The sequence below is a fragment of the Echeneis naucrates genome, chromosome 16, assembly GCF_900963305.1.
Source record: "Echeneis naucrates chromosome 16, fEcheNa1.1, whole genome shotgun sequence".
NCBI classification, from domain to species: Eukaryota; Metazoa; Chordata; class Actinopteri; order Carangiformes; family Echeneidae; genus Echeneis; species Echeneis naucrates.
The window spans coordinates 11,120,332-11,138,754 of NC_042526.1; the positions used below are offsets into that span (position 1 = coordinate 11,120,332).

At 42.6% G+C, this 18,423-nt stretch overlaps 1 protein-coding gene across 1 annotated transcript; it reads right to left on the reverse strand.

Annotated features, from left to right (window-relative positions):
• Window positions 1-322: 322 nt before the first annotated feature.
• Window positions 323-16,799, reverse strand: hgfb (hepatocyte growth factor b). The gene is made up of 18 exons (XM_029522969.1): window positions 16,662-16,799; window positions 15,537-15,693; window positions 15,140-15,252; window positions 14,279-14,393; window positions 12,522-12,670; window positions 10,990-11,110; window positions 9,892-10,010; window positions 7,752-7,917; window positions 7,512-7,645; window positions 6,636-6,729; window positions 5,333-5,463; window positions 4,649-4,678; window positions 4,063-4,168; window positions 3,533-3,607; window positions 3,132-3,281; window positions 2,927-3,033; window positions 1,875-2,017; window positions 323-1,368 (listed from the first exon to the last, which is right to left on the reverse strand). The coding sequence occupies exons 1-18, from the start codon at window positions 16,708-16,710 to the stop codon at window positions 1,189-1,191; spliced, it is 2,139 nt and encodes a 712-aa protein (XP_029378829.1). The 5' UTR covers window positions 16,711-16,799; the 3' UTR covers window positions 323-1,188.
• Window positions 16,800-18,423: the final 1,624 nt, after the last annotated feature.

The window sequence follows — 18,423 nt, forward strand, 5'->3', positions numbered from 1 at the left end:
ATTTGTTTCAAGGTACTCTGTCATCTCAGACAGACAATGCTGTTCCAAAGATCATCCCGTATTTTCTATGACAAAGTCTGAAGGGAAAGACTTGGACACCAATCACTCTGGACATTAGTGTCACTGCCAATGCCTGAGTGTGGGGAGAGGATAATTCATTCAGCTCTGGCTTAAACATGCAAATGAAAACACACGCTCTTCACACTGTCCACTGTTTTTGCATACAGACACTGCTGACGAAAAACATACAAAAACAGATGTACGCGCACACACCTGGTTTAAAGAAATATGACATTTTGAATAGAAGGAGCATGTGTGTACACGTGCAGGTTACATTTTCTGCTTTTTTTTTTTTTTTCCCAAAGCCTTTTAAAGCTGACCAAGCTCACATTCCCTTTATCTACACACAATGACAAGACCATCCTTACATATATAGTCACTGGCATTGCCATAACTTTACAATACTCAAAATGGAATTTATTTTGGTGATACTTTCCAGCTGACATTATTATGAGACGGAAACATGGCTGAAAGCTGAAATGTAATTAACATACTATACATTGTTTATCTGCCGAGCATAACATTCATTTTTCTTGTCATAGATCTATAAGACCCATATCACTTTTAGAGTGTCACAAACACACTCATTAAAATACTATGTACAGTAAGGGCCACTTTATTGTAGCCCCTTGGGATGCATGGAGCTTGGTAAGAGTGCCCTTAACATTGCCCTACCACTGGATAGTTTTCTAAGTGGCCCATTGATGTACTCTAAAGAGGGAGCTGCTGAACCACTGCTCTTTGGTGTTTTAAAACATTCAAGTAATGCCAGGAATAAAGAGTATTCACATACACACAGATTGCTCTGGTAAGTTTGCTACTGCAAGAAAACCATGAAAAATGAATGAAAACCAAATATTTGTTTTCTTGATTCGCTTCAAACTGATTCTCTCAGACAAATGCATTTTACTATTTGCTGCTTCAGCAGTTAATTTTTTTCCTTTGAGATTTGAACAGTGTAACTATCCGTTCATCTGTCCGCAGTTCTGTATCTAATTTATCTGTGGGCATTGTAAATATGGACAACATAGAAGCCATGAGTCCTGAGCGCACCGCTGGATTTACAGGGGAAGAGGCTCTCGGCACGATTCTGTCCCCTGGTTCTGGTTTATCCTCTGTCATGTCGGGCTAAACAATCTCAGGGTTGGGGTAGTATTTGAAGACCTTGTATATCCACTGTGTATAAAAGGGCACATTGATGAAGATGCCAGGCTGGTTGGCTCGAGCACAGCCTCTGCCATGGACGCTCACTCCGACAATAACCTTGATCTCACCATCCTGGCACACGAGAGGGCCACCATAATCCCTCTGCAAGAGAAGAAATTGGCCGTTTTTCTGCGTCAGTGGTTAGCAAATGTCTGTCATCACCGTATTTATTTTGGCAGGGTTAAATGAAAGCAGCATTTTTGTGCTGTCAGTGACAGACACTACCATTGATGCTTTAAAATATAAACAGCTTTTTTTCTAAAGCTAAAAACCACCAAACCACAGCTTTAATCACTGATGAAATTTAGGGCAACAGTCTCCAGCTGGTGTATTTACAACAGACTGAATACTAAGCCTCCAGATTCAAAGAACATTTGTTCAAGATTTAAATCAAACTGAGCTTTCGAAGCCCTATATAGAACCAAGGCGCTAATATACTCATAAATTCAGACCGGCAACAATTATTTTATCCAAGGGACTACAGGTTTGTTCTAAATTACCAATAAGGACTGACTATGTTCTATTAGACTTTTTTCCTCTTCTAATTATTGGAAAAGTTGTTTTAAATACCTCGCAAAGACATTAATAAGAACGAGTAACAGTTTTACCTCACACACTCCCTCGTTCCTCTTGCCTCCTGCACAGATCTTGGTGTTGGTGATGTGAAAGTTGCCTCTGTGCATCTCTCTGCATCTCTCATTAGTGACAATGGGAAGGTCAACGGCCTTGAGCATGTCTTCATGGCCAGTACCTGGGAGTTAACATTAGTTCTTTATTGTATGTTTGGTCGTGCATATAATCTTGTAAAGTAATTCAAAGTAATTCATCATATTTGCATATTCTTGCAACATTTTCATTTTTTTCTAACTCATTGAGGGAAGTCTGGGTAATTTATACATATTTTATATATTTAATTTTATTTATATTTTATATTTTTATTTTTTTGTGCAAGCAGTGCTGATCTCAGATTTTGATGACATATGGCCTAAAACATACTGTACAGTAACCAATTATTTAAGATGGGGTTACAATTCCTGCCCACCCACCATCATTTCAAAATAAAATACAATATACAAAATAAGGATTGTTGCAGAAAAAATCTTAATACAATATAGTGAAAACCTGAGAGACATAGACAATATGTACAGTTGTGGTCAGAAGTTTATATGCACTCATCACAGGGTCAAAATTATACATACAGGCTCAACTATATACATACATTCACCTAAATCTTTTAATAAGAAGCTCCAGCTCTTCTTGAAAAACCAAATGAGAAAAGTTTTATGGTCAGGCGAGACAAACATTAAGGTATTTGTCCACAATGACAAGAACTACATTTGGATGAGTCAAGGTGAGACTTTCAAACCAATTCTGCCAAGAATAGTGGTCAAATATGCAGCCTGAGTAATGCCAGAAGCTTGTTGATGGCCACAGAAAGTGTCTGTTCGAGGTGAAACTTGGGACATTTGACCAAATATTAAAATCCTAAATAAATTCAAATTTGTGCACCTAATTCTTGTTTTTAAAAATTGTATAGTCGTTCTACCCTGGAGGAAGAACGGTTCAAATAAATAATTCAAAGCATAAAATTAACACAACATTCATGCCCACTACTGACCACTGACTGCAGTAGTAAATGTAGAATATACTTTGTCAGTACCTTTGGTCTCGCCCCATCCGTACATTTTACATGTTGTTCCCTCTGGGATGGAGCACCCAGCCACAGGCAGCTGAATCGTATGGACGTTGTCTGCGGGAAGGGCAGACCTGGACACATTTGAAAAGAAAATGTGAAAATACAAAGCATGATTAACATCAAAAAAATATATCCATATATCTTTGAGATGATTTTTCCAGGCACTCACTTGGACAGCCGTATCAGGGCTAAACTAGAGCCCTCAGGGCCACATATCACATGAGCTATGCTAACTTCCTGTCTCTTGGACCAGTCAGGAGCACCCTCTCGCATATCAGAGACTCCAAGCCACACCCGATACTCACTGAGGTCTGGAACACTAGAGAGGCAGAAGACAGAGTTAATACTTTATAAAATATTCCACATTTATTACTCTCCGTGGTCTAACTCGCTCAGAATCATCAGGACTCACAGTAGCAAATGAAAGGAGTCAGTTATGTTTGAACATGAAGAGACACATATGAACTGAATAAATAAATCTTGAATACACAGAGGGTATAAAACAGAAATGCACAGACAGTTCTGGGTTCAACTAAAAGGGAATTCACTTTAATAGCCACCAAGGATTACCATGAGGAGAAGCACTGTCTGTCAGTCAGTACCCACTCCTCTCGTATTAATGAACCCCCACACCAGTGCAGCGACCTGTGGAAGCACACAAACAGCACATAAATGGCACATAAAGGACTGATTTAACACACTGGCAGCTGTACATGACCCTATGGCTAATGGGAACTCAAGTTTTAAAAGGGTAATTATGCACAGCTGACGGTGTCTGTGGTGATGTATGGCATTAACGGTATAGAGAGCCACGGTCTTTAGAATGTGACTTAAAAGGCTGTTTCATTTTATTGTATGGAGAAGAAGAAGGGCGTTTCTTATGTTTCTGTCTAAACTCGCTACATTTGTTACTGTCAATGTTGACTTTGCAGGACCTGTTATGAGACAGGGCTCTGAAACAACATCAGAAAGATCCAATAAACAAAAAGAACAGTTCCACTTAAACTTTTATGAATTCACCGGCCATCTGAGCAGGATGGCCTCCTGCTCTTCTTCAATGTTAGAAGAACATGTGTAGAATATTAAATGCACCGCTGTACCCTTTCTGTATGCTGACCATCCAGCTGCCGTCTGATATGTTCACTGGTCCTCCACCCACGATCCTAATTCTTTTATGGACAAAACACCCCACGGAGGACAGTTCGCCTGGAAGTAGAGAGACACACGCACTTAATTTAACACTAATTTAGTCTAGGATATAAATGAATATCATACACAGACATACTGTCATTAATGGTAAAATGTTGTTTACACAGTCCCAGTAAGAGAGGCTGTGGAGCTGCCTAATGATCCGCCATAGCCATCATTACATATGGAACATGAAGAGCTATGCTGATGAGGCCATTAGTAAATGTAATTATTGAATGTGTTCACATAACACGAGTGTAATTTAAAGTCTTTATGTCAGGAGGCTGAGGTTCCTAATTGCTTCTTCAATTATTATGCGAAGATGGATTACACACAGACACACACACCTAACTTAAACACGTTCACAAAAACACACACCTAATAGACAGCATAATGTCCTGCATAATGTAAAAGCTACACATAAAAACACAGACCAATCCCAAACACAGACAGGCATACAGACAACAGAGAGACGGACGAGCTGACATACACACTCACCCAGTGGAATGGTGTTCTGTGAAGCATCACCTGCACAGAGGAGACGAGACAAACAAGTGAGTATTAACTGATACAAGATAAGAGGCAACCTCTCATAGGGGTGTAAATTTCACTGTGACAGTAAAGCCACAGCCACCAGGGCCCTCCTATTTGTCTCTCCCCGCACAATCCGTTTCTTCCTTCAATCTCCTGTGCTTTCTTTAACTGCACCATACCTCATACGGCTTCACGGTGTAGCATTTATACTTTATAGCATTATAGCATTTATATATTTTAGCATGTATACTGACCATTTTCCAGCACAAGATAAAACGTTTGTGATTCTTTTTTCAGTGTACTTTTCCCCTGGTTCCAAGCCAACAAATGAGTTGTGATGTATAGTCGGTATATTAAACAAAGAAACAGTCATGGTGCATTTTGGGTCCATGTGGGAATCGTTAAAATGAGCCCTTCTCTGTCATCCTGATGAGTTGTGAATCTCCTCTGACACAAACTGCCCTGTGAGTGTAGACAGATCTACATGCTGCAAATAGTGTGTATGTAACTGAGATGGACAACCAGACAAAGTGCAAACAAAGCCACACCACTCTGAGTCTTAGATCCAGAAGCACAAGACTGTTTCCCCTAATAGTGTGTCTGTCTGTGTGATTGTGGGTGTTTGTGTGCACACATCCATGCACTCACATGGTTTTACAGTGCAGTAGTCCCAGGGTATGGCAGAGTTATTGGTGTAACACCAGGGACCGTGTTTGTCTTTGTCAGGGTTTCTGCAGTAGTTTCGCTCCAAGCCAGCCATCAGCATGCCCCTTTCACCACTGGACAAACACAAAAGATCCAATAACTAATCTTCCATAAACATTCAGTCAGCCATGAAGACAATTTTCAAAATAAGCCTAGTTGAGCAGATAATTCAGCTGTTGGTGTAAAAAGGATTTGCCCGTGATTTGTAACTATTAGTAAAAGCTGAACAGATTTAGCCAGATAGGATCTGGAAAGTCAGACTACACAGCTGTGTAGGCTCTCTCCCCACAGACAAGATAAGGAATTACTCACTGAGACAGTATGCGCCCACCTACACTAACATAACAATAACACATATCTAATGCATACTCATGTAGACATATCCCACACTTGATGGTATTTTCATGTGAGTTTTAAAACCACAGACAAACTTCTTGGTTGAATTCCTTGACCAATAAAGTGGAAAATTGAAAAGGAAAAGAAAGACACAGGAGGTGAAGGTGCCGGGTAGAAAATCAAATAATTCCAGTCTCAAAACAATGTTTATATGCATTGTATTTCTAGGTTAGCCTAACAGCCAGCTCTCGCTCTGACTCCCCAACCCTGACTTTTGACTTTCTGGGCAGCAGCCAAGCGGTGGAGCTGATTGGCTTTCAGCTATTCTTACAAAGGAGTAGTTTGGGGTCAAAGGTGAGGAGGGAAGTGTATATCCCCCAGCCAAGTTATCACTGGGAGTCATTCCTGCTGAATTAGGTCATCTGCAGGGGAACACTTCTCTGGCCATTGGGAGATGTTGAAGAGGCTAGTCACAGCACCCGCAGGAACTGTTCTCTCCTCTGAGAATCAAGAGGCCCGACATGATCCGCTAACAACAATAAGACTTAACCAGGGGTCAATATTAGGGCACGTCTTCGCACTAACCGGCATGTATCAGGTTCATGCACACGGATCTGAATAACACAAATGCATTCTCCTGCACACCGTCATAGACTAGACTGTCCAGACAGAGAACACTCCTCCATTGAAACCCATAAAATGTGCACGTTTTCTGCTCATTATGGGTGCTTTCCTTCATATCCCAGAGAGCTCTTAAAAAAAAAACTCCTCTCTGATAGACTGCGGTCAGTTTCATGTACATGAACTATGTGACATCTCCTATTCTTTCCTCTCATCTTTGTTGGTGATGCACTTCTGCTTTATGAGTTTGTAGTTGAAGAAAAAAAAGTAGCTCTGATCCAAAGCTGACCTGTTGCTGTGGTCCCTCCAGGGAGCACAGGGCAGATTTGACCTCGTCCTTGACTGTTCTCCTTGGTAACGTTCTCCAAAGCCTTGGTAGCAGTCTGGATTTGGACAATGAAGAAGAAATAAAATTGGTAAGGAATTCTAGACACATGCAGTACTGTACGTCTGGTCAAACAAACATCAGCTTTGAATAAAGGACTAGGTTATAAAGCTTCTATATACTTGTTTCAACATAACTCTCAGCAGAATAAAAACAACCCTTAGTTTCTTAGCTGTTATGGTTGTCATTGGATCTAGAGCTGGGAACACAAAGAAGCCATCCAGAATGATATCTTAGAAAAACATGGCTTATAAATAAGGTTTTTAAGTTGTCTGTCACCCTGAATACCGTTTCTATATGGGAACATGTTCAACCCTCGAGGGCAGACCAAAACACAACCTCAGAGAGGGTTCATAAACCCATTGCAAAGCCAACACGATCTCAAAGAAATATCCCTATGATCCCTCGGGAAATCGTGATTTGTGTACTCAGCCATACGTCTATATCTTTTACGTCCAAATCACTTGCTACCCCAAAAAGAATCCCATCCAGCGCAAATCCTTCCACTCCATCTTTCACTGTCCAGTGAGACCTGGCAATTCTGAGCTGCTGTCAGAGTTCATTTATGTGAGGCGTGGTGGTCAGTCCTTCCCACAGTACTATAGGGCTATGCTTGTCCACAGGGATGGAATAAACGTGGTTACAGATTGATACGTGTGGTTACAAGGGCTCGTGTGAACGAAATATGAAAATGCCAGAAATCTCAGTGCTTCCGATGTGGAGAAAGTCAGCTTTTCTCCTTCTGTATTGAGTGTTAGCTAAAGCTGTTGAGTTTCTCACCAGTCACAGGCTTGTTTTGGGTGCCACACTGAGGGATGTTGGTGCAGAACATCGTGCGGACTCTTGGGTCTGTAGTGAAGCACCAGGGAAATTCTTGGCCATCTGGATTTCGACAGTAGTTTTCTCTCAGGCCCCTTTGAAACAGAGAGAAAGTCCTCCGATTGTCTACTTGTGTATATGTGCAGGCAGGCAGTTAGGTGGGTGAGTGAGCTGATGGTCTTATGTGAGTGTGTGACTCACTTGCAGTGGTAGGCTTGAGGAAAGAACGTGTGGTTATGGGGATACTGGGAGTCCCAGCGTTGGCAAGTAATTCCAGTAGGCGTCACATCTACCACCCCCCTATAATCCTCTCCTCTCCGGTGATAACACTCAGTTTCCTCCACCACATTGCTACTGGGCGGTGTTTCTGTGAAATAAAGAATATTTCAGGTTGGGTCAGGTTCGTCAAGGTAGCATATAAGATCTGACACATTGTTTTGCAGCCTTTTTCAATAACCTGTGGTTGAGAGAAATAATACAGTAAGTATAGTGTATAGAAGTCATAGCAGTTACAGTTAAAAACAATCAAAGTAGCTTGAATTGCTATTTTATCCTGCAGCATGTGCAAAAAAAGGCAAAGAACTGGTTAAAATTCTAATGTTGGCGATGTGATGGAAGAGGGGAAGACTGAAAAAAAAAAAAAAGAGTGAACTGCAGAGAAAGTTTGAGGTTGGTGAATTTTATAATAGTGAACCAAACCTCAGATGAACTGTACTGAAACCTTGATGGACTAGATTGTAAAAGTAGAAAATAACACTTATGGCAGACCCCAAAGTTTTCCATTTCCTCCTCATTTGTGTGTAATTGTCAATTATGTTTCTCCCACTTACGCACAATGCAGAAATTCCAATTCCAGATGCAACAATCGCCCAGTGCAGGATTTATCTCCCAACTGTCAGTTCAAAATTGTTAAGACGGTTACAGACCATTTACACCGATCAGGAGTGACGATCAAATCTGTTAGCTGCAATAATCCAGGTCCATGCCTCCAGGCCTTACAGTGTTATAACAGGGAATAATTTCGCTGATCTGGTTATAATTAGGTTGTTGTAGTACATGTAAAGAACAATGGATCATAAATGATTTAGCTCTCAGGAAACAGTCAGTGTGACAGTGGCCCTGACATGATGAATGGTTTCCAGGTTTAGAGGATCTACAGTATCATGAGGTTAATGTGGCCATAATTGGAAAAACAGGGGAAATCAAAGGAAATCTTATCAAATCCAACAATTTTTTTTTACACACAAGTCACTAAAGTTCACTAGCCTGAACATTGTGGATTACTGCATCGAATAATGTGTAAAACTGAAGATTTTCAAGACAAAAACAAACACTTTCAGCCTAAACAATATACCTAAAATTAGAAATGTACCATTTGTGCATTTAGCAAACAAAAGAGCAGGCCTTGACAAAAGCTCACTTTGTCTCCCCGTCTCTTGCTCTCTTCTCTCAGCCTTGTTTTGATTAAGGCTAACTGGGTCGTAAACTTGGTTTGTTCCCAACGAACTCCCATATCAGAGAGAGAGAGAGAGAGAGAGTGAGTGAAAGGGTGGGAGAAAGACTTCAGAGGGGGAAAAAGCAAGGGGGAGCAGTGAATCACTGGGTCCACATGGAGAAGTGCCATCTAGTAAATATGGTGCCAGGACTGCTGATGATTCTAGCAGGCAAACAGGCAAACAGTCACAGACTCAGGAGAAAGCAACTCCTGAGTCCAACAATAACACGGCTGCTCTGTCTGCTTTATGTTCTCGAGGAGCACAGAGGCTGTCTCAGTGACTCATCACTGATTGCAATCTCAACCAAGAGCATACAGTATCTGCTGCTTTAATACAAGAGTTTGAGTGCACAAACCACAAAGCCATGACACATACACCTCCATCTTACACACATACCACTTGCAATAAGTGTATAAGTTGATTTGGTTGAGGTGTGTTTGACCCTTATGTAGTGCCTGTGGGTGTAACAGGAAGTTAATGTGGAGCAGCAACAGCCCAGCGCAGTTTGGACGCTACACATCTGAGCTGGCATAGAAAAATAAACAGCAGGCCAGCAGTGCAGGGAGAAAATAAACATTCTGGCTATTAGAGAAGGCATAACAGACAGCAAAACCTATGAGGGGAACTACGCTGTGTGTAAGTGTGTGTCTGTTTGTATACATTTAATACTAGCAGGATTTAGGAGACGTGGTGAAATGAAATGTACAGGAAGTTGTAAATTATGCTTGGGTCACTTCAGAACACAAACAAACCTATGCACAGATGTGTATGGACCCCCACTTAACGTGCATGACAAATGCCAATCCATTCATCCACGCAACAAACAAACATACATGCATGCTCACCACAAACTTTGATGTCGCAGTATTCCCAGGGTGTGTTTGGGTCTGTGGTAAAGCACCACGGTCTGTGGCGTCCATCTGGGTTCCTACAGTAGTTGTCATCCAGACCCTTGTCAGGGTACCTAATACAAAACATGCAGGAGTGAAAAGCACAAAAGAATATTGGCCTACAGCACAGCTTCGTCACTTGAAATCAATTAATAGTAGCACACAACCCACATAAATTATCACAAGGCCAGAGGTACCTGAAGCAAGAATCATATTTCCACTTTCTGACTGTGTCTTGATGAGAGGAAAATGTCGGCAGGGAGATAATTCACCAGATCGCATGCAACTGAAGGATTATTAGCTGGAATGGTACAAGGACTCCATATGTGAATCTGCTCAGAGTTCAGGGAAGTGAGGGAGATAATAGGCTGCACCGCTGCAGGTGTTTCACAGTAAGTCATCCCCAAGTCCCAAATCCCCTCCAGGCCTGCAGCCTCGAGGCGTGCAGCATCGGGCTGTGGGACCCGCTCATTACATTAGTGCTATGAACAGTCTGGGGCCTGCTTTATGCAAACACTGGGATGATTAAGGATGTGTTAACGAGTCCCCACTAATCCAGACCACCTGCCTTTACACCAGCTGGAGAACTCTTGACACAGATGCACAAGGCAGCCATGCACACACACACATACTGTACACATGCATGTGCCTAAACAAAGAGCATGTAAGAAGTATTTATGCAGACTAAAATATATGGCCTCTCTAAAAGTGGTGTACCGGTAAGCTTTTCTCATGGTTGGAGTCTGCTTTATAATCTACAGAGAGCTTAAAGGAATTTGGGCCAATTAAGTCAGAATGAAGAGTTTTCCCAGCATAGCTGTGCTAAAAAACACAAAATTACACACTGGATTCTGATGGCATTCCTTCAGGGAAAGGCCCACTGGCTGACTGCAGATCACTTCATCTCTAAAGTCAGTTCAACACAACCACCTCTCATTGCTATTATATTATACCTGGGAGCTTAAGTGTGATTGAGCATACACAATTTAGTCTGATGCAAATACATGTGTGCATGCCTGGGTGTGTGTGTGTGTGTGTGTGTGTGGCAGTTACCTGTTGGGGTGGTACAGGTGTTTATGTGGCTCATCCAGGTCCCAGCGCTGACATTCCATTCCACTTTCTGTGTGGTCCATTGGTCCTCTGTAATCTTCCCCATTGCAGTTCATGCACTCCACTGTGGAGCAATGACACACACCGACGCACACACCCACAAACACACACGGGGCAAGCCATTTAGGAAAACCACGAGTCAAACTATAAGCAGGAAGAGTTCGGCTTTTACAATGAGACACTTAGAACATACGATGAAAATAAATCATGGTTGCTGGTACAGCTGTGGGTTAGGGTCTCATCCTCCATTTCAAGGAACATCATGCCATGATTTTCTGTCCCTGAATAGTTTTGTAATTTAATCTTTTATAAATAATGAACAGATTTGTCTCAAGTTCAGACATTATATATACATGCACTTTAAGTAAGCAAGCAAGTATTATAATGAAGGCAAAGCTCTCTTTGATGTAGAGAAGATACTTTTCGTTGCAGGGTGAGTATAACACACTGTCTAGTGTAAACAACAGAAAGCATGGAGATTAGAAACAGATGTTTATGAGTCCACTGTTATCATGACGGAGCACATTTAATACCACTGGCTGCATGTGTATGTGCGCTTGCGTAAGCCATGTTTGCGTGTCTCTGCGCATGTTTCCTATTAGGCCCAGACTAATTTCTGGAGGAACCCTTCCAGTCATTTTCTTCTGAGTGGACGCAGGCTTTTTATCACAATAAAAAGTCATTATCTCTGCTGTACAACTTGTGATAGCCCAGTGGGATGCCATATGTGAGCTGGAGAGCACGAAGGATTCCCGTCCTGTCTTATCGAACCGAAGCCTGCTTCCTCATTAACATGATCCAGTGTCATACAGGCGGGGGAGACGGACCCTCTGACAGCATGAATCCCCGGGGATTAGATAACACAGGTCATTATCATCCCTTTCTATAGGGAAACATTTGTTTCTGACAGTAATATTGTGTGATGTAACGTGGAGGCTGAAACACAGGTGGGAAAGTGCTTTTCGCTCATCACAACCCGATAAATATCAAAGTTTTGTTTATACTGACTCCTAACTCGAACTCAGTGGCTTCCTTTTATGTGCACCACGGGGACATGAAATGGCTAACAATTTATGTATAGGAGAGGAGACGACAGAGGGATTAATATCCTATTACATTCCAACACCAGGCTCCTTAGGTCTAAACCATTTACAAAGGCCAAACCTGATGGAATGAGAGAGGACAGCATAAACTGAACCACACACCTGGAAACAGCTGCAGCTGGCCTCAGTAAATAAAGAAAACCTGTGCACCCATATGTATGTGTGTGTGTATTTTATATATATACACACAGCTGCAGAGTGGAGCACAATTAGAGCCAGCGATGCTTAGTCCAAGGTACTATGTGATTGCCTAATTTGCTGCAGCTCATTTCAGACTATCAAGACTGAATTGGTGAGGCAATTTGCAATGTGGAATGGGCATTATCTTAAGACAAATATATGCAGATGTCGTGTGTGTGTGCGTGCGCCTACCCTGTGAACACTGTGGTATGCCACACTCCTGGTGTCTGAAGAGTGGCCGGGGGTCAGTGGTGAAGCACCACGGGCCAACGGTGGAGTTGTCTGGGTTACGGCAGTAGTTTTCTCTGAGGTCCTTCTTCCTGAACCTCTTAGACATGAATCTGTCAGAAGCAGAGCCTCAGTTATACAAACAGACACATGTACCAAGACCCGTTGCCAAATACTTCAGCTAGCATGCAGACCGACTTGCTTTTGAAAAACACCCAAGGCCACAGTTTGTGCTGCCCTTTTTATCTCTGACACAAAGACAAGTCCTGGTGCTTAACTGTGATGGCTGAAACCTGCCTGTAAACGACCAGTGGAAATGAACACGGATGAGAGTAATCAATGTCAGTGCTACAGGATCAACGTCCCTGACATGATGTTATTAATGGAAGAAAACACATTATATATGCAGACACAACGTTAGTTTTCCATGAGGCACTTTTTGAATGTAGTGTAAACACACTGACAAATGACTCACGTCCTCTACATCAGGCGAGCACATGGCTGGAGTTACCAGTTATGATGACGGACATGGTGTAATCTTTTATTCAAGTTGTGTTTTTCCACATGATGTTGAAAAGATGAGGTTCTGAAATTGTTTTTCATCTGAGGGGGTAATTACAGGGACAAAAATGAGACGGCTTTTGCAGGGGTGGGAAGATCCGAAGAGAGGGGAGACCATTTACTGATAAAAATGCAATATTATTTTTTTCGCGTGTGTGTCAGTATGTGAATCTGCCATGCCTGTAAGTCGACTGATAAAACAAACAAAGTGCCTGGATTTAATTACCTGGTCCACAGTCATTAACAGTGGTCTGATAAAGCAGGTTCACTGGAGGTACAAATGTTCGCTGCCCTCTTTGATTCATCTGCTGCAGTGACAACTCACTTCAAAGCCTTTCAGAGCCATTTAATACCTCGGAGTAGATGGGAGTGCAGATGAAGGGAAATAAGAGATTCAAAGATAGTAAGGGTCTAAGATAGGGTGTATGTGTATTGTGTATAACGTTCTCTAATAGCCATAAATATCTGGTACAAGATATACTTTGCCTCAAAGGAGGGTAATGATTGAAAACCAACACTGCGGAGAAAATAGCAGTTAAAAAAGGACAGTGTTACTCTGCAAAAGCAGCCACAATAAACAAATAAACAGGGAAAAGAAAAATGCTTGAATGATTTTAATTAAGACTAATTTCTTTTTACAAAAAGAGTGGCTTTTGTTGTATTGCGGATACCACTTCACATCGTAAACTGACCGAAGGCATTGTGTTAATTGCATTTTATGTTTTAAACCTTCACTCATTTGTTGTTGTTGTTTTTTTTTTTTTTTTCCTAGTTGGAGTGGTGCTGCATCAGAGAGCAGAGAGCGTGTACGCGTGTATTGAAAAGTTTGTTTTATCTCTGGATTTAGCTCACTGGTGTATGTAGAATTTACCCATCTAAGTAAAACACATACATGTGCTCGCACACACTCACACATAGTGATAAGCAGTACAGCCACAGCAGGAAATGATCTGGGACTGTGTGAAGACATAGAATGATGTCAGTTTTGATGAATTACTGCTCCCACGAGCCTAATCAACCCTTAATACATCAACCTCATATACACTCAAACACATAGAGAACAGCCCTGTAGGTCCTGGCTAATTGCATCACTAACAGGCCAACACTAACACTAAGAAGCCACTCTAACACTGTTGTGTGTGACTTGTGGGGATTCTTACTTGTGCTCATGCGGTATGGGGGAGGCCCAGGCCTGGCACAGGATCCCACTCACTGTCACCGACCTCCGCCCCCTGTAGCTCTGACCTGTACCCACAATGCACTCTCTAATGTAGTCTGAAAGACAGGAGGAAAAATGGAGATGAGGAGAGAAAAAATGACAGTATCAGAGTGTGAGTGTGTGTGTGTGATGAGCCAACAACCTGAGAACATTTGTTTTGTACACAGAGCCAGTGTGGCTGATGAAGAAAACAGACAGGGGATGTTCAGCTATAATATGGAGCTTAACAAGGACACGACGGTGCCAAAAGGCAAATCTGTTTTCATAATCTTCTGCAAAACATTAGGATGAAGTAAAACGGGCTAGATAGCTTGTGTGCTCAGTATTGTGGTCAGTCCAGAGTCAAGTGGGGCGGGGTTTTCCACCGTTTACACAAACCCTGCTTAATGAAGGAAAATGAACCATAATGTGCTGCGACACCATAAACATGACAATAGTCCTTGCCCTTCCTTGGCTTCCTGCTGAGGACTCCCATCATTACAGAGCTAAAACACTCAGGGAAAATTTATATTTATAGTTATTTAATGTTCTGACAAACTTCACACTAGCAAATTAAACTTCTCTTTGTGTTGTGTGCGTATGAGTCTGTGCTATACATGTAATATAAACCTGTTTTTCTTTTCTTTCATAAAATATAAACAAAAAAGGTGATCACAATAATTTGTAATAAGAAGGAATATTCTGTGTATACTGAAGCAGTGACCCTTGTTAGAGCTTTCTCAGATGGAAAGATGTGGAAACAGGAGGAGACACCACTTTGGTATCAGCTGGTAGAGAGACGAGAGGGATGAGTGGAGGTCACCTTTCTTTTGATAGAGTTGGTAGTTGAAGTCCTGTTGGCTCTGAACTCCTGCTGAGTTCCTGTCGAATGACAGCCACTGGCATTTCCTGTTTTTATGATCATAGAGAAACGCTCTGGGGAATAAAGAGGAAAGGAAATGAGGCAGTCAAAAGGGGAAGAGTGAAACAGTCAGTTCTCCTTAAATTCTTGGAGTAAATAAAGCAACGCAAGGCAATTCAGATGACTGTTACATAAGTGTGCAAAACACTGGAGAGGCTGGCCAGACCAGATGCACAACAATGAATTGCACCTCTGAAAAACATGATGAACGGGCACTTTGCCCCTTCCAGCTATTGGCATTGTAACAGAGTGACTTTACTATGAATGTCTGAGCGTAATTTCATGGGCGCAGACCTACCGGCAGGTGAAGGGGAGCCTCTTGTTGCGGCTGCAGGACTTGGCACACCTGGCCAGGCTCAGCCTCCTGGTTTTGGTCAGGTGGGAGAAACCCGGAGACACAACCAGCCGGACACTGTCTGCCTTCTGGTAGTCCTGCAGGGCATTTCTTCTGCCCTCTGATAAACAATGACAGACAACGTTATTCAGCAGTGGTAGAAATACACAAATATGTACATCTAAGCTGACACTCATCTACACAACAGGCCGCAACATCTGCCTCTAGCGGGCTCTGATGACCACAGCTTGGAAAAGCCTCATCATTACAGCAGCATGGTTGGTTTCATTTTCAGATTAGTGGTCATTATTAAACTTGCAAACATGCATGTTAGCTGTGGTCTGTTGGGCGCAGTGGATGATCTCCTAATGAGCCCAGGCTGCAGCGTTCCTCTGTGGGAATTAGTCCTTCAACCGAGTGCAGAAACACGTTTCTGTTTGGAGGTCGCCTCCTGAAGCTGCAGATGTTGGAGGCCACCTGATCGAAGCGGACTCGGGACATCCTGCGTGTCCGATCTCCGGCTCGGCGCTGTCTCTGCCTGAGTGCCGGGGAGCAATGAGCCGCGAAATCGCACTCTGTCAGGACTCGTGGATGACTGACCCCCTAATGGGATTTTAATACGGGTCATTTTGTGGGACTGAAGGTTTTATCTACACGCTTTATCACGGAGTCGATTTATCTGCCGGTTTGATAACCAGCGTCCTGCGCGCTCACAGCGGGATTTATTTATTTATTTATTTATTTTTTATCATAAGGCGACAGCATCGTTTTCCGTTTTCATCCCTGACCGCAATCTGGTTTATAGTGTGTCATCTAGAAAAGGACATTCCAACATCTGTTCACATGACTCTGCCAAGGAAGAAATGCTGAATCTGCATAGATGAGAAAAATAACAAAGCACGTGGGTGGATACATCGCAGCTCCAATTAAACATCAGGCCACACATTGAAAAAGGAAATAAACAGGAGAAAGAAACACTGCAGAGCTGTAGATCTGAGTTACAGAGGATGAGTTGTACTGTATTCATGCAGCCTTCAGCAGCAGTCGACGGGAAGCAGCGATAGAAGTAGTTTTCCCCCTAAAACTTACCGGAACAGGAGATGATGAAGAGTCCGACAGCCAGCCTGTAAATCCACATCGTGGCGTCTCACCACACCAACTTTGGGGACACGGAGAGAAAGCGCAGTCAGAGATGTAGCTTCCACCTCTGCACAGATGATGCGTCTCCTCTCTAAGTACTTCCTCGCCTCCCCCCGCTCCTCCCGCTCCCTCCCCTTCGTTCTTTCTGTGCGTGTGTACGACTTTATCTCTCTCTGTCCGCATCTCCCCTTTTCCTCTGCCGTGGAGGTTGTAAACACATCATCTCCCATATATCAATGTCAGTGATTTTACTCATTTTTATACTTCAGTGTGTGTTATCCAACCCGGAGTAACCACGACTGCTCATTACAGGAGCATTTATGTGCAACTTGTGGTTCTTTCTTTCTTCCTTCCTTTGTATTTGTCTCATTATTATATTTTGTAATTTTCTACAAACCTTACAAAATACAATCTTAGAACGCATACCAAGTCACCAAGCCCTGTCGACATTTTTCATGTACAGCTTGTTGGGGATGATAACAAATAAAGATAAATCTCACCAAATGCGTTGGAGACGTCATTTATTTACTTCTGATTGTGTTTTTCTGAATCCTACAGCACATTCCCCTGTGTAGGATTAGACTGACTACAGTCTACATCCGTCCTTGTCTGTCACACAGCATCATCCCACTCATTCATCTTATATTTGCTCATTATTTAATTTGGAAGGCTGACGAGCAGCAGAATAAAACAGCCGTCAGCAGCCACTTGTTAAGAATGGACGACTCAGTGTGGATGTACAAGCTGAGGGAGGGGTGTGTGGGCTTGTTTATGTTCTTATCCCCCCCACCCCCCTTGTGTTAGATAAGGAGTGGAGTTACTGGTGGGGAAGGTGGAGAATAGGGACAAGACACCCCTACCCGTCTCTTGAGTGTCATCTCTATTTCCAGCGGTGAAAGCAGGAGATAGAGACATGACACATAGCTGGCCTCAGCTTTTTCCCTGATGCAGGAGTCACACAGCAGCCGTTGTGTCCTCCAGTGACAGTCTGAGTGGGTGTACAGTAAATAGAAATCACAGTAGTTATCACTGTGCACATTGAGAGTTAGTACATCATGGGAATTCCCAGTATTTTCTTTAAACTCACACCATGTACGCAAAACAAAACAGAGTGACAGTTGTACGAATGCGTAGGTGGAGACGGAGACCATCTCTATCTTTCCTCTGATTTGGTGAGTAATGCTCGTGCAGCTTCCTGAGAAGACCACAGAGTCACTGGCAATTAGACAATCGACTATGAGTCAGATACTTTCACTGAAGCTGTCTCAGAATCTCCTTGTCTTTCTCCATCTTTACCTTTCCTAATTTTCATACACATAACAAACCCACATATGCTGTCCCTCACAGCGAAACATGCATTTGCACTCGTGTCTTTTCCCACAAACGCTCATGATACACACTCGTTCAAACACACATGCTCACACATAATGAGCAGCAGATGAGTGGATAACCTTCACCACCAGTTTGAGCTTGCAACAAAAAACCTTCATCACCACAATCTCATTACTGACTCTCCCAGCAAGAATCCAGTGGGTGTTTTCACTGCGTCTGTGATCCACAGCTTCTGCTAGAAGATTGAAACTGGAGAAACCCAGTAGCCCACTGCCTCGCTCATACAGTATGAGTGCCGTCACTATCCAAGACTTCTCACATCTGTGCTCGGTTAATGCCAAAAACTTCATATCTCCATGCAGCTGGTAATGGAGACACT